The 23730-nt window shown below is 37.1% G+C and overlaps 1 protein-coding gene across 2 annotated transcripts in view; it reads left to right on the forward strand.

Moving 5' to 3' along the window:
• Positions 1–23730, forward strand: part of PRIM2 (DNA primase subunit 2) — a 103760-nt gene that overhangs the window by 55044 nt on the left and 24986 nt on the right. For both annotated transcript variants that reach the window (XM_042016956.1, XM_042016957.1), the window contains 3 exons: positions 10042–10109; positions 13602–13674; positions 14639–14824. In XM_042016956.1, the coding sequence (XP_041872890.1) occupies positions 10042–10109; positions 13602–13674; positions 14639–14824 (327 nt within the window). The remainder of the gene's footprint in view (positions 1–10041; positions 10110–13601; positions 13675–14638; positions 14825–23730) is intronic.

The raw sequence follows: 23730 nt of genomic DNA on the forward strand, positions 1-23730 counted from the left end.
CTTGATTAGTGTTGACTTCAGTAAGTAATCTTGGTCCCTAAGAACAAGTGGTTTTAAGATGTTTTGTTAATAATTTTTCCCTGAAAGATATCTGAGAGTAAAATGATCTTGTTTCCAAAAAACCTCCCTTCATTTCATCCTCCTGAAAAAGGACTTGACAATCTTGTTAGAACTTGTCAGAATAATCACGAGTAGTTTTTAAAATTTCCCTACATTGCAGATGAAAATGTGGACTTCGGAGGCTGGTTAGAGAATGGAAGCTCTTGTATGCACAACAGGAAGGCTAGTAGTTCAGAAATACTTGGTACTGTTTTATGGGCTGTATTATGTATTTTGTATTTGATTTTCAGCAGATTACCCAGGGAGATTGCAGAGTCTCCATCCTTGGAGATATTCAAAACCTGCCTGGGCAGTCCTGGTCAAACAGCTCTAGATGACGTTCAGAGGTGCTTTCAAACCTCGGCCACATTGTGAATCACAGTTGTTGAAAACCAAATACACAGTACATAATACAGTGTTCCTTGATGTTCAGATGGGATCTCCTGCATTTCAGTCTGTTGTCCATGTTTCATCTGGTCCTGTCACTGGTCACCCATGGAAAGACCCTGGCTCTGTTCTCTTTCCACCCTCCCTTCATTGGTAGAATCCTCCAGAGCCTTTCTGCCTCCATGCTGAACAGTCCCAACTCTCCCAGTCTTTCCTCATTACAGATGCTCCAGTCCCTTCATCTTCTTGGCCCTATGCTGGTCTTCCTCTGGTGTGTCCATCTCTATTGTACTGGGGAGCCCAGAACTGGACAGATAATCAATTCCCGGTAGTAAAATCCTATTACTACTAAAATTTAAATATCTCTTCTGAAGTTCTGTAATAAAACTGATTTATAGTAACTGATTTTTATACAGTAGCAGACATTTGTTTCCTGTAGTGGATAGGGCTTTAGTAATAGGGTTTGTAAAGATAAAATACATAGCAGTTTTTAACTGAAGGTTTTTATGATGGCTGACATTGATGAAGCCCTGTAGTAGTAATGATGACTATGTAAAATGAGCTTTTCATCAAGTGTATTGGATGGGTATATAGAGAGTTGCTTCTTCTTTTTTTGACTATATAGTCTTCATCATCAGAGAACTTCTGGTAGTGTGGTTGTTCTTAAAGCAGTTTTGGAACACAATGCTAGACTGATGAAGTTTGTGTTGGGAAACACCTACCATGGTTTGTGACCGTGACTTTGAGGGTCTTTAAATAATAATCTTTCATACGTTCTATCCAATTGCTTCTTGTGTGATATTGACTAGTAGCTTCTACCAAGAAGAGATTTTATGAAGAGATTTTGGCTTTCTTAATTTCCTTCTCACGAATGAAGAGCGAGGTGCGGGATGTGCGTGTGAAACTTTAAAATCATAACATTAAGACCTTGGGGAAATCACTGCTGTCTGAGTTACCTTCTCCCACTTCAGTAATGCTTCATGGATGCAAGTTAATTAAGGCATCACTGTATAGCTGAACTGAGGAACACATTCCAGGTTACTTTGGAGTAATGGAATCACCATTTAGTCTCTGGGAGAAGGACTGGAAAAGCAACAAATTTGTGTTCATAAATAATGCTAGAGAAAGAAACAGAAGATCTGCATGCAGCCAAAGAATAGTAAGGAGTAATGAAGAGATGAAGAACTGTTTGCATGAATCAGAAGTTCATAGTGAAATAAAGTGGAATAAAAGAAGCGATTTCATTTTCCATGCTTGCTGCGAAGGCGAGTGTTCCAGTACACTGTTTGTTTGGTTTGAAAATTACTAGGTATCTGGAAGTTGATAAAAAGGACTGAGGACTAAATGAAAAGTTGACAAGGCTCTCTGTAAAGGCCAAGTCAGTGGTGAAACAGTTGATAAAATCACTGAAGAACCTTTACAACTATGGGAAGCAATACTATTTAACAGAAGATTTGGATTTTGCTGACAAGGTAGCTTCTTAAATGTCTGCTTCAATCTACATATAATTAAAGCCTGAAACACACTATACACTATTGTAAGAAAGATGGAATCAATAACTTATTTTTGGGGGAAAATATCTAATGAGCATCTTCATAACTGTCAACTTCAGCTTTATTTTAGTATGCAAAAAAGTACAAGAGATGAGTTCATTTACATGCTGTCACCCTCACATGCAAGTGAAATGATTATATGCACAAGTAATAATGCTGCAAAACCCGGCAACAGTTTGCTTAGCAATTAAACAAGGTTTAATTATTGAAAAATTTTGCTTTAAAGACTAAGTATGAGACTCCAATCCAGATGTTATTTATACCTCAGTGTGAATATGAAAGCCTAGACATTTCCAAAGAAAAAAGAAATCAATTACTTTCAGAAGCAAGTGCCTCAGGAAAACATTAATTATTATTCTGAGTGCATTTGACAAATGCTGAGCTGAAATTAGTGGAGTTTGGTTTCTTCAGAGTTCTTAAAGTATTAGGTAAATATCTAGGACAAGCAAGGACACTTTTCATAACTCTTAATTTCTTTCTTCTTTTATGGAAAATTTTTCCTTTGGTAGCTTGACTTAACTGGCAAAATGAAAGAAGACATTGTATATGTAATATTTATAATTTAGAATATATATCTTACAACATAATTTATATTTAATTATACTAGTATATAGGTTTTAAATTTTCAGATACAGCATCTAAGCAACATTGATAACTCTTGTGCCCTGCCTTTTAGAGTCCGAAAAGAAAATGACAGTGCTAATAATATAACTTTAATTCCTTTTTTTGTTTGTTTTTTAAATAAGTTAGTTGCTGCCTTTTATTTGCTTTCCTTAAACATAAAAGGCCACTTTGTGTTCTGTGTGATTTTCTTTTGGCTGGTTTGTGTTACTGTGAAGGGGGGGGGGGGGGTGTGTGTGTGTGTGAGAGGAGTTGGTGGGGAGTTTTACGTAGTTAAACAACAAAACAAAAGCAAACCCACAAAACCATCTTCAGCCTTATATTGACACTTATACCATCCACTACAGATTCAAGAGTGAAATTTTTTCCTGTGCTTGAGAAATGTCAGAATTGTTACATTTATACTGGAAGCCCAGTAATGCTAGTCTGTATTATTTATTTCCTTTAGTCTGATGCCATGAAGATTTTTGCCTTTTCTTTTATACCTCTGTTATACCCCTGTTATACCTTTTTACAGCTTCTGTATTCCTAGTGCTTTTTGCCTACATTCTTGGACTTGTTTGTTAAGCTAAGAGACTAAACATTTTAGAAGCTTCGTAGCTAGGGATCAGTGTGCCCCAGACCCCAAGGTCCTCTCCAGAACACATTCTGTAAACCAAGATAGAACCATCCAGGGGAAGGTTCCTTGGGGAGGGGGGGCTCACTTGAACCTCTCATTGGGGAATCTTTGATAGATATGCTAATTAGTAAAGCCTATAATGTTATACCCAATGTTGGGGGAGGATTAGGATAGACACGAGAGGAGAGACACAGGGAAAGACTCGGTGGGGTACATCTTGATGCATATGACCTGGACGTGTACACCTAAGGATCCTTAAGAATAAATACCAAGGTAAAATCCCTTTTCCCCTTCTAACCGTGTATGCCTCTTGATTTTAAGACCAGGAAAAGGCATCAAGTCCATAAATTTGGTGGTACTAGATGGAAATAATCAGAATGCTTGATGTATTAAATTATATTGATCCATTTAAAAAAAGGTTTGATAATGTCAAAAGCATTTTTTGCATAGTTTTGTTAGTTTTGAAGAATGTTATTTGCTGTTATATAGGTTGTGTGTTAACAATTGTTGTGGAATAGATGTAACATTAATTTTTTGGTGTAGTTTTTATTGAGCATATTTCAGTGTAAGTGCTGCTGAAATAACTTTTAATAACTGAAGAAGCCTTGGCAAAAATTACTTATTAATTTTATACAATGCTTGAGATATGTAAGATGCTGTGAAAGGTTGAACTCCAGCTTTTTTCAAAATAAAATTGATCAGTGTTAAAATGTCAACTGTCTAGGTACAGCAGCATACTGGCATGCAAACACTGCTTTCTTATTTCAGGTTCCCCAGCTGCATAACATTTGCATTGTGACATTTTGTAACAACATTAGCACTATAGCTGATGTTTCACAATCAATCGGTTTTTGTTGGTATGAGACAGCCTGCAACTTAGTTGGATGCTGAAGGTGTTTCTCTGGAATGTAATTAACTTGAATTCTTGGGTTCTGGCAGTATCTGCATCTCATAACTTCTTTGTGCAAAAGCACATAAACCATGTAATATCATTCTGAAATGTCTTTTAAAAAATAAATAAAGGCAAACCAAAGTAATATTAAGGCTTTCTCAGAAGTACAAAACCTTTCTAGACATTGTATCTGAAATTTAATCTAAAGCAAATGTCTTGGTGCCTGGTGCATTAAAATGCCTTACTGGAGAATTCATATCCTTTAAAACTGCATTTTAGAGAATAGCCAGCTAAAATTCAGGTTTCGTTGAAAATGAAGTTGTTTTAAAGTTTTAGAGCTTCTTTTCATGAACAATGCTTCTAATCAGAGAGAAATGCATTAAGGAGTCTTTTGTGACTATTACTTCCTCTATTTAGGCTTAATAAAATGTACACGAAAACTACTTTTTGTGGCTGAAAGCAGATTGCTGCAGGAAAGAGACTTTATGTGAGTGATTTGTGTGTGAAATGTCATTGTATAGTAGAGTTCCCCTTTTTATATAAAAGCATGGCCTTGGTTAAATGTTTTGAGAAACAATTATAGTTGGACTCTATGTAAGTGGAACTGAGACTTAAAGGCCTGTTATTTATCATAATCTTGCTGGATATTTGCGCAGTTCATGTTCAAGACCAGGCTGGATGGGGCTCTGGTTTACTGGAAGGTGTCACTGCCCATGACAGAGGGTTTGGAACTAGATGAGCTTTATGGTCCCTTCCAACCCAAACCACCCTATGATTCTATGTTGATCTTATAAATATGTAAAGAGTACTCTGATGTGTGTAGTGTATCTATAACAATATAGTGATTATTATGATACAATCTTTACTGAGTAGAACTAAAATCTTTCTACAGCATTATTTTAAACCTGTTCCATATCTTAAAATGAGGAGAGGAAAGCTTCCCAAAGGCTTTTGTAGCATCTCCTGAAGATTGGTTTTTTTTTGATCAAACGGATACTCCAGAAGGATAGCTGTTGTAATGCTAGGTTTAGTTTAGCAAGCTGCAGCTTTCCCTGAGAGCTCAGCGGAGCTGCTTAGGGCAGTGCGACCATTGTCACCCTCCCGTAGTCCATTTCGGACAATTCTGCGGTTTTGCTCTGGCAGCTGTCAGCTTTACAACCAGTGATGATGAAGGAGGCGAGAAGGGTCTCTCCATAAGAGTTTAAGAGGATCTAGTAATAGCTACATCTCGTCCCAGCGATCCCGAGAGGCAGAGAGACCTCGTGATCTGGGCGCAGGGGGGTTTTGTCAGATCGCAGGGGCGGTACATGGGCGGAGTTGGGGTACAGGAACCAATAGGGAGAGCCCGAGGGAATGGCCAGGGCTAGGGGCAAGGAACAGTGGGGAACAATCTGGGATAGGAAAAGCAACGGGTAAACAGATTGCCACAGATAAACTAGCTTATGGAAAAACCTAATCTAGATAAACTAGGGTTATGGAAAAAAATTCAGAATTAAGGTAAAGACTTTCACAGAAAGTGTCTTACTGTCTTCTCTTGTTTCTCAGTTATTCCCAGTGGAGGGGGAAAGCTGGGATTTGTAATTCTGACTCTCAGATATGCCATAGCTACAGTGTTGTCAATTAAAAAAAAAATACGTATGGTTTGGTTACATAAGATTTGATATTCTGTTAGATTGGTTACATTTAGAAAACATCTTAAAATGCTGGCCAAACAGATCTTTAAATAAAGTTTAATGAGTTAGTGGGAACAAGTGTTGTGTTATATATATATAACCTTTAGCGAGATATATATCTATGTATATATACATAGATATCTATGTATAGATAGCTCTATATATATATATATATATATGTATGTATACCTATCTCTTTCAAAAAGCTCAAGAAAAAGGCACTTTACCTGAAGTAGTGTTGGATTAGCAGAGCAGAAAGTAACTTTATTTCATTCCACAAAAGATAATTTTTAATTGTATACCATTCCTTTAGACGTGTTGCAGGTGCTACCATGATGTCATATTTTACTCATATCTTTGTTTCCATTTAGCTTTTACCTTCTTTCCCTCTTGCACTTTGCTACTGTGAGGGCTCATACTCAACTGAGTGATGCATTTAATGGGAACAAATAGACTATAGTGCATTTTTTTGGGCACAGATAGGTCAGGCAGTAAGTTGTGAACAGGCCCTGCAGAGAGACCTTGACAAATTAGGGGGCTGGGCAATCACCAACCATATGAAGTTTAACAAGGGAAAGCGACAGATTCTGCACCTGGGATTGGGTAGCCCTAGTTGTGTGCACAGACTGGGGAATGAGAGGCTGGAGAGCAGCGCTGTGCAAAGGGACCTGGGGGTCCTGGATGATGGAAAGACAAATATGAGTCAGCAGTGCTCTGGCAGCCAGGAGGGCCAACCCTGTCCTGGGGGGCATCAGGCACAGCATCGCCAGCTGGGCAAGGGAGGGGATTGTCCTGCTCTGCTCTGCCCTGGGGCAGCCTCACCTTGAATATTGTGTGCAGTTTTAGGTGCCACAATATAAGACAGATATTAAGTACTGTTAGAAAGTGTCCAAAGGAGGCCACAAGGATGGTGAAGGGCCTTGAGGGGAAGCCGTATGAGGAGTGGCTGAGGTCACTTGGTCTGTTCAGCCTGGAGAAGAGGAGACTGAGGGGAGACCTCATTGCGGTCCTCAGCATCCTCGTGAGAGGAAGTCGAGGGGCAGACACTGATCTCTTCAGTCTTGTGACCAGTGAGAGGAGTGAAATGAGGTAAAAACAGTTTATTACACGAGAAAGGAAACCAAAACAAAAAACCCCACAAGCAATGCTTACCAGCAGCAGACTGATGTCCAGCCAGGTCTTGAGCAATGGGAGCTCTGGAAAAATTACCCCTCAGTCTTATTGCTGAACTTGAGGTTATAAGGTCACCATCTCAGTTTAGCTCTGTCTGTGTGTCCTTGTCTGCTGCTCACTCTGCCCCCTCCTCTGATGATCCAGGCCTCAGGACTTGAATTATCTTAAGTCAGCAGTGTTTTATGTTCTGTGTAAATTGAACTGCTTCAACATGATTAAAGTTTGGAGCTATGCTCTTTATTTGACAACATTTTGATATCTTTCATATATCTAAAATATCAAATGTCATGTTTTTGCCTTTTTTTCCCTGGTATGATGATTTTTATGTTGAGTACCATATAGAGGTGAAGGCAAGGCTGTGCTTGCAGGAATTTGTCTATATTTTATTTCAGAGTGGTTGAAAAAAGTCTTCAAAATCTCAATTTGGAATGTGTGATAGGGATCATCTTCTAGAAAAATGCTGTTGAAAAAGCTCCTAAAATTCTTAGCTGTTTAAAAACACTAGTGTTAATTTACCATGACCTTTGTAAAAGCTGCTTTTATTTACACTCTGGCTCTGTTAGAAAAAACATAAGGTTATAAGGAGAAACTTTATACTTGAAAATGCTACCTTTTATTTTTATAATCCAGGCAAGCTGAAGGAAAATGTGCTCTTTCAATTCAAGTTGTTCAAATATTTTGATGAGGTCTCCTCAACTATGTTTAAGGAAAGCTATCCTGGGTGTTAGATAGAAAAGAGCAGTGTTACGAGGATTCCGCATCTTCCAGAAAATAAACATTTGAAATAACTGGACAAAGTGTTTGTTCTAAGATTTGAAAAGTGTTAGATCTTATTTTCACAACATTATGGTGTGTAGAGAACATTACCTTGTCCAGGCAACATAATAGAGGAAAATGGGGAGTCATTTTGCTCCTAAGATTTGCAGATTCAGAAAAATATTGGCCATGTGGATTCTCCTTTGACTTCAAGGGATTATGTTTTTCTGCCCTTTAATGGTGGATCCTGAAACAGCCAGCACAGACCACCTCTTCCATATTCTTTCATTGCGATGTCAAGTAAAATCGTTAAAGATCACTAGGTCTTGGTTCTGCCTCAATTACTACAAGTCTCCTAAATGAGTTTTAAACCAGTGTTTCTGTTAATTGATAGTGTTTACACAGAAACGTACTTTATTGTATATATAACTTTGATAATAATGTTGATACTTTTTCAGGTTTTGAATGTTACTTTTTTTTTTTTTTTGCTGGTTACATCACTGTCCAGTCAGACTTTCATAAACGTACTGTCATAAATGCACTGTTTTTTTCTGCTTAAATGCAATATTTCAAGTACTGCATAGAGAAAAATACCATATGCTTGTGTTATGTAAAATTGTATCTGTATTTGAGTGTGCACACACATACTGTTTTCTGTATCTCTTAAGTAATTAATGGAAAAAGAAGGAGATGGTATTTCGGGTGATTCAGTCTTTGTTCTGATAACTTGTGGAGTAACTTGGTGTTTAGAAGGCTTCCACGTTCTTTTCAGAATTAGTTTCTGATTTTCTGGTTGTGTTAAAAACAAAATTAGAGGGTTACTTGATAGGGGACATGAATATAGAACAATCCTTATATCGGCCTTTAAAACTCAGTGGTAGGAAAATGAGGGTTTTTTTTAATTAAAAAAAACCTTCTGAGTAAATGCAGGGTTTACTGAAGTTCTAGTATATCATATGCATCTCAATCTAGCTCCATAAAACAAGGGAATGTGGATCATGCTTTATTGCTGACATAGCTGCCTTTTTTAAAAGGAAGATGAATGGGTTGCTGAGAGTGCCAGGTTAACCTTTCCTGCAGCAGTCAGATTGGATGAGTACATTTGGGTTACCTGGGACTGAGAAGAGCCACGTTGTGAGACAGTGATTGCTGCAGTCCAGGGCTCCCTCAGCAGCAGAAATGGCCCCTTCCTCCTTTGCTGCTGTCCCTGTGTTCAGTAGCTTCAACTTCCCTTGGCAGACAGCTGCTTCGAACCGCCTCTCATTTAGCTGGGGCATGGTATTGCGAGCTTGAGGTGCAAGTTTCAAATTTGATTCTAGTCCGACTTCTGCCTAGCAGCAAAGGTTATGGAATGGATGTAATGAATGGGGGGGTCTTTCAGGAATTACATATTTTTAATGCATTTTATTTTTGAGTTACTTGTAAAATACTTAAGTACTTGATGCTTATTTATACAGTGTGAAATATCTCAAAATTTCTAATTTGTTCATAGTTAGTTTTCAAAATACAGCCACAGAATCATGAAATGCATGTTATGTTCAATATTTTGTTAGATGTATGTCAGAATGATCAACAGTGCTATGTTTGTAGCTTTTATAGGTGAAAGTAGCTACCTTATATACAGATACTAAGCAAATTTAATACATATATTTTTCCAATTATTTTAGTTAATACACCAGTTAATTAGTATTCCACAATAGTGTGACATGTATTTGTTGATCTATAGATTGCTAGGTTTATTTATGCAGAAAAATTGAATGTTTTAACTAGTCATATGAGTTATAAGAAAAAAAAAAGTGTTTATTTTAAAACAACCAAATTTCAAAACAGGTTATGCCCATTTAAAAAAAACTGTACACAGAGGCATGTTTATATAAGTCCCATGGTGCTAGATACTGTGTAAATTATGTATAATGTGGCTTCATGTATTATATTTACACTTGTAGAAGGCTGTCTAGGCACAATATGACTTCTAGTTCAAATACGTTTGGAAAACATACACCACTTTCAATGAAGTCTTGCTATTTAATTCTAATAGCATTGTAATTTTAGAAAAATTATTTTTCACTCTTTGTTAACTTGTGAATATTTCTGCTAGCTTCAGATTCTGGAAGGCTGTGCTTCATTATTTTCAATAGGAGAAATTACGTCTTGCCCAATGTTGTATAAAGTTGTAACAACACAGTGTGACTTCTAACATAATCCTGCCTTGTGTTACCAAGTTTTTTAAGCTAATATTTTATTGATTGTACTCCTTTTTTCTTCCAGCTGACAGCACGATCACTACCTTCCATACAGTCTGATGAGAGACTTCAACCTCTGCTTAGTCATCTCAGGTAGTATGAAGTGAAAGCATGAGTGTGTTCCTTCATGCAGATTAAAGTAATTGTTTTGGTAGAATGCCTTAGGTACAGGTTTTTTACAGACCTCACCTGTGTGATTGGCTTTGACTGGAAAAAAAACCCCAAAAGTAACCCTTCAACTTAATTCCCTTTGTAAATGACATGGAACATAATTTATAGAACTAGTGTTGCTTCTAAGTAACAAAAAATAGTTGTAGCTTTTATAAAGTTTTTTTTTCGATAGCAAGTGCAAGGTTATTAAGCTTCTTTATGAACAAAACAGATTCCAAATTACAGTGCTCAGAGCATGGGCCTTCCTTGTTGCAAATATTCTATGCTCTCTGCTCTTTTTGGGAGATTTTGCTGTCATTGATGAATGGAGTACTAATTTGTTTTTTTAATGGACCTAAGTAGATTGCTGAAAGTGTGAACCATTAGAATAAATAATCTGCCTCCCTCTTAGTAGTATGAGTGTGTGTGTGCAGATATATATGTGTGTGCGTGTGTATATATATGTATGTAAGCTTTCTACTTTATTTTTAGGAAAGGCTAAGCATAGGTCTCTTTCTTACATACATGATTGCTTTTTATCACTTTATATGGGAGACTTTTCCTACTATGGTAGTATGCAAAAGGACAAGGTCCATACAATTAGAGCGAGCTGGTTTAGAATCGTGGAATAATTTAACTTGAAGTGAACCTCTTGAGATGATTTAATCTAGCCCATGCTTAATGCAGATCTGGTTAGATCAGGTTGCTCAGGTGTTTATTTTTGTCGAATTTTTAATGTCTTTAAGGATAGAAATTTACTTAAATATTGGATGTCAGTAACGAATGCTGTTTTTGAACACATACAGCTTAGCATTAAGATCATTGAAATGATGTTGGGTTAATTAAAAATGGAAGTGTTGAGGCTCTGTCATGGCAGTACTGCATGGGGAATTGGGATGCAGATCTAGTTTGCTAGATCATGCTCCTTATTTTCTATGGTGCTGTACTGCTTGAGCTATCTGTTCCCAAAACCTGACATTTTATTTTGATTTTTAAAAATCTCATAATTTTTATTCTATAGGAAGAGTTTTATGTTTTGTTGTTTTTAGTGTAAATCAGAATAGAAAAAATAGCTTTCATGGTATCTCTGCTTATTTACATACGATTAAACTTTGTTCAAGAGCAAGGAATGAAAACAAGGATTGCAGTGTTATTGTTACTGTTACATAGCTGGGGATACTTCTGAATGCCAATAACATTCCATGATTTTATTACCCTACATCTTACTGGGACTGTAAAAAATGCAGCTCAGTGGTATACCTTTCTCCATTTGAAGATCAAGAGCAATTAAGTTAGCTTTTCATAAACTGTGCTCTCTAGGAGTAATCACTAAGAAATTGAAAATTTCTTTTGATATATACTCTGCATCTATGTAAGTGGAACAGTGCTTGAGTATCTCACAGTAATCAGTCCTGTCTGTGCTTTTTTTTAAATATGAAAAAAGGAAAGGTTCCCAAAAAAGCTACTTTAACAGGGATACTGTACCCCACATTTATGCTAACTGGTATTTCTTGTACATTCTTATGTTACCTTGGGTATGTATGTTATACAACTGGTAAATCACTTCCATTTGCTTTTGTGAAAATTGAGGGACTGTTTCTGGTTTGTCACCAACTGAAAAAATTATACAAATGCTTCCAAGTTGCCTTTTTTGGAAGTTTTTTAAAATGAACAAAATATATCAGATCTTGCAATTTGAAAAGCAGCCTCTGGCAGTGAACAGACAGGTGACCAAATACGTCATCTTTGTTATTTATTTCTGTGAATCTGTGATTCCTTTTGCTTCATCTTGCTCTTGAGAAAGGAGAATATTAGCTAGTTGTAGACTTTCTTCTACCTTCATTATCTGAATATGTAGAGCAGTATTTTACTTTTGGCATACATCAATAGACCTCTGTCAGGGAAGCAAAAGCTTAGAAATTAATGAAAAGGTCTTACAATTGATGGTTACAGCACATTGTTTAGTTGTTAATGCCCCACACATGCTTTGGCATCTATTCATGTTTGCTTGTGACTTACAAATTAGCTAGTCCTCTGAAAAGGTGATTTTACTGTGGATTATGTCTTCATAGATATTTTAACCCATGCCCATTATTTTTTTTAAAGGAAATGTATTTTGCAACTAGTTTTAGACTAAATATGTATTTTTTCTGTTACTTAGTACTCTTTTTATTCTATTCTGTTTCGTTGGTGCTTTCTAGTACCATTTGTACTGGACCAAAAAAAAAGAAAACATTTTTAGTAATAATGTTGAAGTATTTGATGCAAGATTGTGTTTAGGGATTTCACATGCTCACACTAGGCTAAAAGAGATTTAACTTGCTTAAACTAACAATTTAATAGAGATGGAAACTTAATATCTAAATGTGTGAGAAGAACACTTGTGCAACTCCTGCTTTTTATGGAGTGTACAGGCTTGTTAACGCTCTACTGTTTAAAATACTCAGCAGGAGTAATTTCAGATGGACAAAACCCGTTGTATGTAATCCCATCATCCTGCTGTAGGACTGGGTCTATACGTGAACTGTAGGGAGAAGCTGAGTTGACTTAGTTTAGTCTGGTGAAAAAGAAGCTTCAGGTAGCAACCTACAACTGTTTGAAGGACAAACTACTGTGGGGAAAAATTAAAAACTCAAAAACTGAAGAGTAACAGTAAGTCTGGGATGGCCTTTCCTGCATTACTGACATATCAATACAGTTTAAGTCCTAGCCAGAGTAGCACAGGAATTTATTTACATGTGCTGTCTCATCTTTCACTCATACGGCAAAGAAGCTACCTTTGAAAGCTGAGCTAAGTTCAGGTAACCCTACACTACAGCAGAGACAGTCACACAGACATTGTCACCCAAGTAATTTCAAATCAAATACAAGCATCTAATGCCCAGCTTTTACTTTTAAATATTGAGACTTCTTGAATGAAGATATATGCAGGGCTGCAGAACAGGCCTGGGGAAATGCTTACACCAGAACCCAACCAAACTCAAAAGTTGACAGTACAGTATTACAGGCAATAAAGTAAACAGGGACTTTGGATACAGATTATTGGTCCAAAAAGCAGGTTGTAAAGTGCGGGTCAGCACAAATTTCTTTGTCCAAGAGGGATTTTGTAACTAATTTACAAGGATCATATCTTAAGTCTTTTGAAGGCATGCAGAGTTTAACTCCAGAAAAAAGCCACATTTTGCTAAATTACAATACCAAGTGCTACACTTTATTCTGTGTATTCCTGTATGACCCCTCACTTCTCCTTTCTGATAAAGGGAGAGAGGGTTTCTTTGCTGTATTTGCTCTAATGTCGGCTTTTTGAGTCCTAGTTACTTGGTTTCGTGTTTTTGCCTGATTGCAGCCCACAACTGATAAATTATTTTCTTTCTAAATTTGTAAACTTAAAAATATTTTGGAACTGCTTTAAATGATGTTTGCTTTGTTTTTCAGCCATTCTTATGTTGGCCCAGATTACAGCATCCAAAAGAACACTGGAAAAATTTCTCTAGAGCAAATCGATGCTGTAAGTTGTGTTTCTGGAGTTATATAGGATGTTGAAGTATAACTTCTTAAATTCAAGTACTGTATGCACAAACAAAATAGAAAGCCTTTATCTTCTTTTTATTCATATTGGCTTTGTAACTGTTGAATGAAACAGCATTAAAGTTCAAAATGGAGCAGAATTAACTGAAAATGCATCTAATCAGGATTCAGACTCAGAGTGAAGTTCACTCAGAGTGAAATGCTTAATTTGCTGTTTAATTTTGTGTACTTTCACAAATATCTAACATAATTATAAGCAGAATTTAACAAAATTTTCTTATTTAACAATCTTGCAAACTATGATGTTTAGTTTATGATTACTATGTTGCAGTATTAGTCTTTTCAATGCTGTTTTTTGATTTTTGACTTACAGGAGGGGTTTTGAAAACAAGGAAGTAAATAAAATGGAAGTAAAACATGGGATGTAAAACACCATGCATGAATTGTATAGAGACGATTAAAAACATAACTCCTTTATCTGAATTTTAGGAATTGTGTGTTTTCAGTGTCCATCTTAACCATGATAGTGTTTCTCTGGCAGTGAATGAAAATCCCCTCCCCTTCCCCAGTCCCCCAAAACTCTATCAAAGGCTGCTTCACCATTCCAGATGCTAAAATAAAGCAGAGTCAAGAAATATTGTAATGCAAGTGTGGATATATTTTTCCTGATAGCAATTAAACCTGTGTTACTTTGTAGCTGGAGGCAAGCTGATACTGCCACCTGTATTACTCTGTCCTCTGGATTTTGTTCCTGAGATGGTTATTGAATTGGATAGTTTATGGACTCACTTGTGTTATGAATTCAGTCCCAAGGCTCTCTGTACATGCATCTTTTCTTCCAGCCATTGGCATTTTCAAATGGAGCTAATTAATAATCACAGTAAACGTATATCCTACAAATTAAATGATCAGTATGGCTTAAACAGAAATTCTTCTCTTGTCAGCTCTCTGTGAAGTCATTCCCTCTCTGCATGCGGCAGTTGCACAGAGCCCTCCGGGACAGCCACCACCTCCGTCACGGAGGCCGGATGCAGTACGGACTCTTCCTAAAAGGCATTGGCCTGACTCTGGAGCAGGCACTGGAATTTTGGAAGAAAGAATTTATCAGAGGAAAAGTGGATGCAGATAAGGTAATTCAACTAATGAAAGTATCTCAAACTTACCTCAATATGTGAATGTGGAGATGTAGTTAATGCGTACGTTGTGCTACAGATTTAAGTAGATGCTTTTTGAAGGAGATAATTGGGCAAAAGGTACAGTAATGTATTTTAAAGGTGGGAAGTTTTTTTTTTTGCTTTCTTTGCTTATGATTTTAGTCATTTTGTTGGGTATTCACCTGAACTATGGGTAAAAAAGGCAAGCCATAAAGAGGCTTTTTATAGATGAAGACTAGAAAAACCGTCCTACTAGGAAACAAGTGTCCTTTACGAAATACAGGTACTATGTAACTAAATTAATTCACAAGCAGACAAGTGACCAAAACCAGTACTATCTGAAAGAAAAGGTTAGCCTTTTTTGTTGTTTATTAAAAAAATACTAATTGTACAGCTCTGTGTGAAGTAGTCTTGCCTCAGCAAATTTACAGTTGAAGAATGAAAGAAGCAGCTGGGGACAGAAGTCAGAAGAATATGTTCAAGGAAACAGTGAGAAATACTATTCAGTGCAATGGGAGGTATAACTGATATATTAGTCATTAGTCTCACTCTTGCCAATATTTTTGAGAGTGTTGTGGGTGAGGAAGATGTAATGTCTAATTTTTGGAGGACTGTGAACTGCTCCTTATCTTGAACAGCTCAGGTACAATGAAGAAGGCTTCCTCTCTCATCCTTCTCTGCCTGGCCTGTGGTACGTGTTAGAGCACAGTTTCAGACCATATCTCAGTTTTGGGTGGAGTGTGATACTTCATATTTAATATTGTGAGATCTCAGCCTTCCGGAGTACTGTGAAATATTTTGGAGTGCTTGGTAGACAATCTTTTGTTACCTCAGGTTCTCTGGGCCATGGCTATTTATACAAGATACAGGGCAAAAAATAAAGTCAGCTAAAATGAATTCTGGTAGGTATGCCTCTTTCAAGACCCAGAAGATAGATCAACATGTCTGCAAATTTTTTGGGAAGGAGAAAGGGGTTTAAAGCTATGAATTGAATAAGAATCTAAACCTCTGTTTATCTAGTTTCTTAAATGTGATACGATTTAAAAGGAGATAGGTAATTTATTTAAAAAAAAAACCTCAAAAATGCATTTTTTTCCAAAGGTCTTAAGAACATCTCTGAAGAGTGGCAATACATTTTGAAGTGGAATGCCAATTGATTACTAGTTGTATTGGGTTTATGTGGCCAGGTTTTGGTAGTGGATGGGGCTACAGGGTTAGGTTCTGCGAGAAGCTGCCAGAAGCTTCCCCCATTGTCCAACAGAGCCAATGCCAGCTGGCTCCAAGAGGGACCTGCTGCTGGCCAGGGCTGAGCCCATCAGGAGTGCTGGGTAGTACCTCTGGAATTAGATGTTCAAGAAAGGGGGGAAAACAACACCTTCACAATAGCAGCTTCAGCCAGAGAGAGGAGAGTGAGAATACGTGAGAGCAACACAGCTCTGCAGACACCAAGGTCAGTGCAAAAGGAGGAGGAGGAGGTGCACCAGGTGTCGGAGCTGAGATTCCCCTGCAGCCCATGGTGTAGCCCATGGTGAGGCAGCTGTGCCCCTGCAGCCCATGGAGGACCAAGGTGGAAAAGAGATCCTCCTGCAGCCCATGGAGGACCTCATGCCAGAGCAGAGGGATGCCTGAAACAGGCTATGACCCAGTAGGGAGCCCATGCTGGAACAGGCTCCTGGCAGGACCTGTGGCCCCGTGGAGAGAGAAGCCCACACTGGAGCAGGTTTGCTGGCAGGATTTGTGACCCCACAGGGACTCACACTGGAGCAGGCTGTTCCTGAAGGACTGCTCACAATGGAAGAGACTATATTGGAGCAATTTGTGAAGAACTGCAGCCTGTGGGAAGATTCAACATTGGAGAAGTTCATGGAGGACTGTTTCCTGTGGGAGGGAGTCCACTCTGGAGCAGGGGAAGAGTAAGGAGTCCTCCCCCAGAAAATGAAGGAGCGGCAGAAATGTGTGGTGAACTCCCATTTCCTGTCTGCCTGCACCACCTGTGGAAAGAGGTAGCGAAAACCAGAAGTCAAACCTGGAAGTCAGGAGGGATGAGGGGAAGGTGTTTTAAGATTTATTTTTATTTCTCATTTCCCTCCTCTGATTTGATTGGTAAGAAATTAGTGTTCCCAAGTCGAGTCTGTTTTGCCTGTGACAGTAACTGGTGGCTGATCCCTCCCTGTCCTTATCTTGACCCACGAGTCCTTTGTTGTATTTTCTCTCCCCAGCCCACCTGAGGAGGGGAGTGAGAGAGAGACTTGGGTGGGCACCTGACATCCAATAAGGGTCAACTCACAAGACTAATTGAATTCAGGAAAATCCTGAATTTTCAGTTGCCATATCTTGTGCTTAAAGGAACTGAAAGAATAAAAACAAGCTATTACAGTATAACAGTAGCAGTATAAAGACAGACATTTGTTATTTCTGTTTTCAAAAAATATTGGGAGAACACATCTGATTCCACCTACTTGTGCTTTGACCAAATATGTACATGCACATGTATGAAGACATGTATGCACCTTGGATCCTCTTTTCAATCACAGGGTTATGACTTCCTACTATAGCATCTCTGTTGATAGGCCCTAGAAAGAAATGAAGTTTTATGATCCTGTGTTTAGCTTCAAGAGTTAGAAAGCATATTGTGAATCAAACAAGGAGTTTGGTTACTGCATTTTTCATAAGGAAGCTGTTACTTCCATGTAATTTTGGTCCTTTTCAAGTTCTAGATAACCAGCTTCAAACTGGGATAAAAAAGAAAACTAATTTTTCATGCCTCTAACTGAGGCTGGTGGCCCGTGATTTTTCACAGTAGTGTCATACAATGTTTAATGTCCTGAAAAAAGGAAGATTAATACAATTCTTATTGCTATTTTCTTCATTTGACATTTTTATTTTCTGGCATTCATGCCATTGTTCCTTTCCTGTAGAGTGGAGATAATTAATTACACTGTTTCATTTTACTGGAGCATTGTGAAGATATATGCATGATACTTCGTAAAGATTAAGGTTAATGATGTATTACCTACTGACTCTTATATTGCAAAGAGGGAGTGTTCAATTTGCTGGAAATTGTTATGATTTCAAAATTGTTTGTTCATTTTTGTCTTTAATAGCTGCAACATCTATGCCAATTCTCAGTCCTAAGAATTCTTGGCACACAACTTGAGTCTTCAGCAGGAAGGAAGTTACCATGAGCACATTAGCAGCGAACTGGCTAAGCACGGTCTCCAGGCTGAGCATAGGCACATGGACAATTTGCACCAAAAAGAACTCCTCCTGTGCTCTGAGTAACTGATTCATGCATACCTTAGGGCTTATTGATAAAAACACTGTAGAAAGTTTTAAAGAAATTATATTTTACCTTTAGAGAGGAATCTGTGAAGTATGAATGAGGTGTGAAACCATGTAGTCAGTGGGAAAAAAAATCAAGTAACACCTACAAAGAAAGTGCTGAAACTGGTGGAGATGCTCTCTTGGTGGGACGGGGGGGGGAGTGGTCATGTATTGGCTTGTTCACAACAAGGTCAAATGCAGAATGGAAAATAAAACATTATCTAATTTAGGCACTGCAATTAAAATTACTCTGCAAATTGCTAGGTTAAGAGTGCCTAAATGGTAAATTGTTGTTGTTCAGATGAAAGGATCAGCTGCCAAATAGGAGTAGATGCATTACTTCTGACTGAATGGTTGTGCCAGTTGGCTTTATAACTTCAGTGTTATTTTAAGAGTGTTTTGTTTTTTCTATAAATTGTAATCTTACTCTAAACAGACACTGATTCTCATAGAATCTTTCACTATTCTTGCTTAAAAAGTAGCTCCTGACCCTGTTAAAAAAAAAAGGGAGGGGAAAGATGTATCTCCAGTGTGATTTAAAAATACACAAAGGTAATAAGATGACAAGATAAATTACATAATTAGAGTACGGATTGAAAAATGCTTTCATAGTTATAAATAAAGTCCTCTAACAGAGATCATTGAAGTGGAAATTGTTACTGTTTTCAGATACTTTTGTATGATTAGCCTGTGAACGTGAAAAGGAGGAGTTGAAAAATAATGCAGTGTTTTGAACAAAAGAAAGAAGGAATGCAGAATCAGTTTCTTTAAGGTGTTATTCAGTTACATGTTTAGTTAATAGCGTGGATCTGAGGTTTTGATACAGACAGAAGGCTTTAAGGCAGCCCATCACTTTTTGCTTTCCTTTGCTACATATACTTGTGATACATGTTCTTTTTCTTAGCAGTAATAGATGTATGGTGGTACAAAATGCCCTCTTCTAGTACTCTGATTTTTTACCTTTTTGTGCAGAAGTAACAGTTGCTAGTTACACACTTCTGTGTTGAAAAGTAATTCCTTTGGTACTGCAGTTTGATATTGCACTAGTTTTTATTATTGTTGCATATGCTATTGAAGCACATCTTAAAACTGTGCAAGAGTGTGGGGGTTTATTTATTTATTCAGTAACTCTCCAAAACTGAAGTATTACTATATTTACCAAATTTTCCTTGTGACAAAATAACTTTCCTGTCCTTGTGACTTCTTGCAGAAAGTGAGACATGGCTCTTTAGCCCATGTTCTAGGACTCTTCCCTCAGAGACATGGTGGCACTCAGGCTAGCAAAGCCTCTTACTCATCCCGAGTCAGTCTTCCAGATTAATTCACTATAGTTTCATAGGGCATGTGGTTTTCTATCATGGCTGATCACCAATGGGAAGGAGCAGGTTGTTTTCTAGTTGTCGGAGTATGCCTCTTCATCCCTTCCTGCTAGTGGAGGTCCTCACGACAGATGTTTCACTGGAAGAAGGAAAAGGAAAGTTTACTCAAATTCAACCTTGCTCAGAGTCTGTTGTTGGTAAAGAAGCAAACCCTTAAGATTGAAGCTTTTGAAATTCAGGAGATTATTAATATATTATGTTTCTTCCACACATGGTGATCCTGTGGAAGCTGAGTACAGATAATGTGACAGCCATATAGTGCATCAATATGCAAAGGAATATGTCTCTGACTCTGTTAAAAAAACATTCCAATGAGATAGTTCCAGTGACTTTATTTTCCTGGCTTTTTGATTTCTTTTCCAAATGATCTTAGGAGATTCTTGAGTCTGGATTCAAGAGTGAGCCTTTACCTTGATTGCAAACAGCTGGTGATGAATGTTTCTACCAAGGCCAACCAGAAATTCCATGACTAGGGACCTCCTGAGGTCCTTTCCAGCCTGAATTACCCCGTGATTCTGCAGACTGGGCTGAATCCAGGTAGAAGCACATGTTTGTGAGAGCGAGCCGCTAGAGGGAGACAAGATAGTACGGAATAAACAAATGTAATGTATAGATGTAAATTAGAAGTGTTTATGCTCTAATGCTTTGTAAGTCTATGCAATTATATTTTTTACAAAGCCCTGTGTATCTAAAGTAAAATAGAAGTAGGCATTTGGCAATCTTCAGGTCAGTGCTTTTAAGCACATACAACTATGCCCAGTGCAATTTATAATGCATGGATGATGTGGTGGTTCTTTAAAACAACCTCCACCTGCTCAAATCCTCATGAATATTTTCTCTGTCAGTCAGTTGGTTACGTTCGGTTTTGGTATTTTACTGTCTCATTTCTTAGAGATTTGAGGGTGGTTTTGCTCTTAGATTTATTTTTTTTCTTACTTGGCCCCTTTATATTGGGTATTGCTGTCTACTATTTTAGGAACATTTCGATTAATAAATCAGAAAAGGATCTTTATTCTGTTACATTTTTAATTATAATTCTCTAATTTAATGTTATCTGCTATTCTTATTCTTGAATTATTTAAACTTAACAAATCTGCAGGTTAGAGTGACATTTTGGACAGCAAACCACAATATTTAACGTCTAAGAGATAAAGAAAAAATTGAAATTCCTCTGTTAAAATTTCATTTAAAAAAAAAATTACATCAGTAGTACTGTAATGTAAATAGGTGGCCAGGCTTGAATTCTCCTGAGATGTATAAAGACTAAAACAGAACTTCAAGAAAATGTTGTTTTCTCTTCTAGGACATATGAAACAAAATTGTAATAAAAGTGCAGCATATAGTAGCAGTAAGATCTTATTTCCTGAATTCTGTAGCAGTGGAGGACTATGTCATGGTAACAAAACGTTGATATAGTAAAGAATATTGTTGTTGCTTTCATTGGTTATCAGGGGTCAAGATATTCACATTATTGATTAAATTGTATTTTTGTGTTAAACTTACTATAAAATCGAAAAGATCTTTTCCTTCCACCAATGATTGTAAAAATTAGCTTCAGTAGAACCACTTACTATCTGTATTTGTCTTGGACAATTTGGAATTTATGATTTCATACTCTAGTTATAGTGAAATATAACAAGTGAGTCTTAAAGATTTTGAGTGAATAATTTTTGTTGTGTTTTGGCAAAATTGCATTACATTCATAAAATTATTATATGTTGAATGGCTATACTTACATAGTATAAAGAAAGTAAAAACACTGTTATGGTATGTTTCAAAATGTGTTTTGTATTCTACAAAGTTAGCTCTTGAAATTTCTTTAATAGCAGGCTAAAAGTGATTTAATTGTCAGAAGAAACAAGAAAATGCATTTTTCATTTGCACAACTCATTTTTATTCCCAAACTTACTGTTTAATTTGCATTAAACCTTTTCTTTTAATGCAAGTTCAAAGAAAAATATAGTAATGTGCAGTTGTTAGGGGTGTTTCAAGACAGTAGGTGGTCCAAGGCTTACATCCTAGGCATGTAGCTTGAAGTAAAAATTAATATTTAATTTGAATTTTAACCCCAAAGGCTAAAGAAAAGAGCCAGGTAAAGAAAAGGAGGACAAGTCTATGAAATCAGAGTATTTGTGCACAACTGTGAAGTGATTCAACCAAGATGTTGAGTTATATGTTGAGATGGTTGTTAGGAACTGAACAGCCTCTGAGACAGTGATACACTGAACACGAAGTTAAAACGTTAGTCATGTTAGTTTCCAGAAATCAGCTTAGTATCAGTGAGTCAAACATCAGGAGATCTACTCCTTTCGTACAACTTCCTCAGTGTTTTATTTTCCACACAAATTGAAGCCTGGAGGAGAACAGGTGTGTTGTTCAAATGGGACATAACTGTTTTTGAAGGTGATATTCACATGAAGACAGGTGGCTGCTGAGATCAATTAGCTGCCTTGATCTTGGCTGAAGAGAATAGTCTGGAGGCCCTTTTGTATTTTAATAAGCAATATGCAGAAGAGGCGTTTTGAGTGAATTTGTTTCATAGTAAAAATTTATACAACTAGGCATGAGAATGAAAAGCATGACTTCAAGCTATAAATGCATGGATTGCTGGTGTTACATTTGAGTCGAGCTGAATTAGTAGTATTCTTGTTGGTTGTATCTGGAAAAAGATTTTGTTTTATTTTCCTTTGGCTGTAGTAGTTTACTAATAAGCAGTGAGGAGCTAGATGTAAATAACTGAAAATCCTGAGAACTTATGTTGTGGGCAGCTATTTTTCTTCACCATTTGGTTCCATATGAATGGTTGGAGCTGAGCCTGACAACTAGGATTTTCTTGCAAAACCTCTGTGATCTGGCCATTATGTTCAGAATCATAGAAACATAATATCCTTCTTTAGCTGAATGGAAATAAGCTTCAATGGCCATTAAAATTAGGTTGGTTTTGGCTTTATGGCTATCACAGTATGTGTGCTAAGTCTGTGCAAGATTCTTGCTGTCATATATTGTCACTTAAAGTTGTGTTTTGTAGGTGGGAATTTGTCCTTTGTGTCCTTCATGTCTTGTGTGTGCTGTGCATATTTGCTTGTGCTTGCTAGCATTCTTTTCCCTTCTCTTGTGGAGTGCTTCAGAATTTTGAAAGATCATCTGAGTTCTGTTGGTGTTACTGACACACTGATCTGCATGGTTTGCTTTTGTCAATTTGTTTTGTGTGCCTATTGACTACAGCAGTAGGAAGGATTCTGGAATGGATTCTGGAACAGAGAGGACTGAGAAAGCACGCTCACAGGGGTTGCATTTGATTGTATGCCGAGAAGGAGGGTACTTAGGGACATGGCTTAGTGGTGGATTTGGCAGTGCTAGGTTTACGGTTGGACTCAATCTTAAAGGTCTTTTCTAACATAAATGATTCTATCTTTCTGTGATCGTACTTGAATAACTTCTTGCAGAATCCTGTTAAATTCTGCCAAATCATAGGAAGGAACTGGGATAAGATTCCTTACTTGCTGTATCAAAAGTAGAGATGATTAGCAATGCCTGTAAAGATACAACCATGGCTAGAGGGAAGTCCCTATTAGCATTGTCAGTGTTACTTGTGTTTAGTCTTGTGTACACAGTGATTCTAGAAAGACTGCAGAAAATTAGCTCATCTAATCAGAGCTAGAGATAGCTGTGTGCTTCCTGTTTAATTAGGCATCGTGAGATCAAATCAAAATTGTTTAAAGTTGTTTGCATCAGATAATGATTTTTATTAGGACTTAGATATAAATAATAGTATGAAATTGCTGTCATTAAAATAACATGCCATGTTGCATTTGTGGATGTTGCTGCCTGATATGATTAATAGTACAAGTTTTACAAAGCAGTTGGTACCATTTCTGCTTTCTTGATGGATAAAAAATTCTGACTTTGCTGCAAAGAGATTTACCAGTAACATCTACATTGTTCACAGTCCTCACACAAATATGTGCAAGTTTGTAGGTATTGCTGCTCTAACCTCTTCACTAAACAAAAAATACAGACTTGTTCTGTGGCTGTTTCTCTCGTATAGTTTGTTTTACTTTTGGTTCCAAATTAAATAAACAATACACATCATAATTCCAGTTGACAAATAAGAAGTCAGATGGTGAAAAATGAGATGTGAATATAAGATTAGGTGTTCCACTTATTTAAGGAAAGTAA

The sequence above is a fragment of the Corvus kubaryi genome, unplaced genomic scaffold (genome assembly GCF_017639235.1).
Source record: "Corvus kubaryi isolate FWS band 111438036 unplaced genomic scaffold, C.kubaryi_AGA036_p1.0 split3-73, whole genome shotgun sequence".
NCBI lineage: Eukaryota > Metazoa > Chordata > Aves > Passeriformes > Corvidae > Corvus > Corvus kubaryi.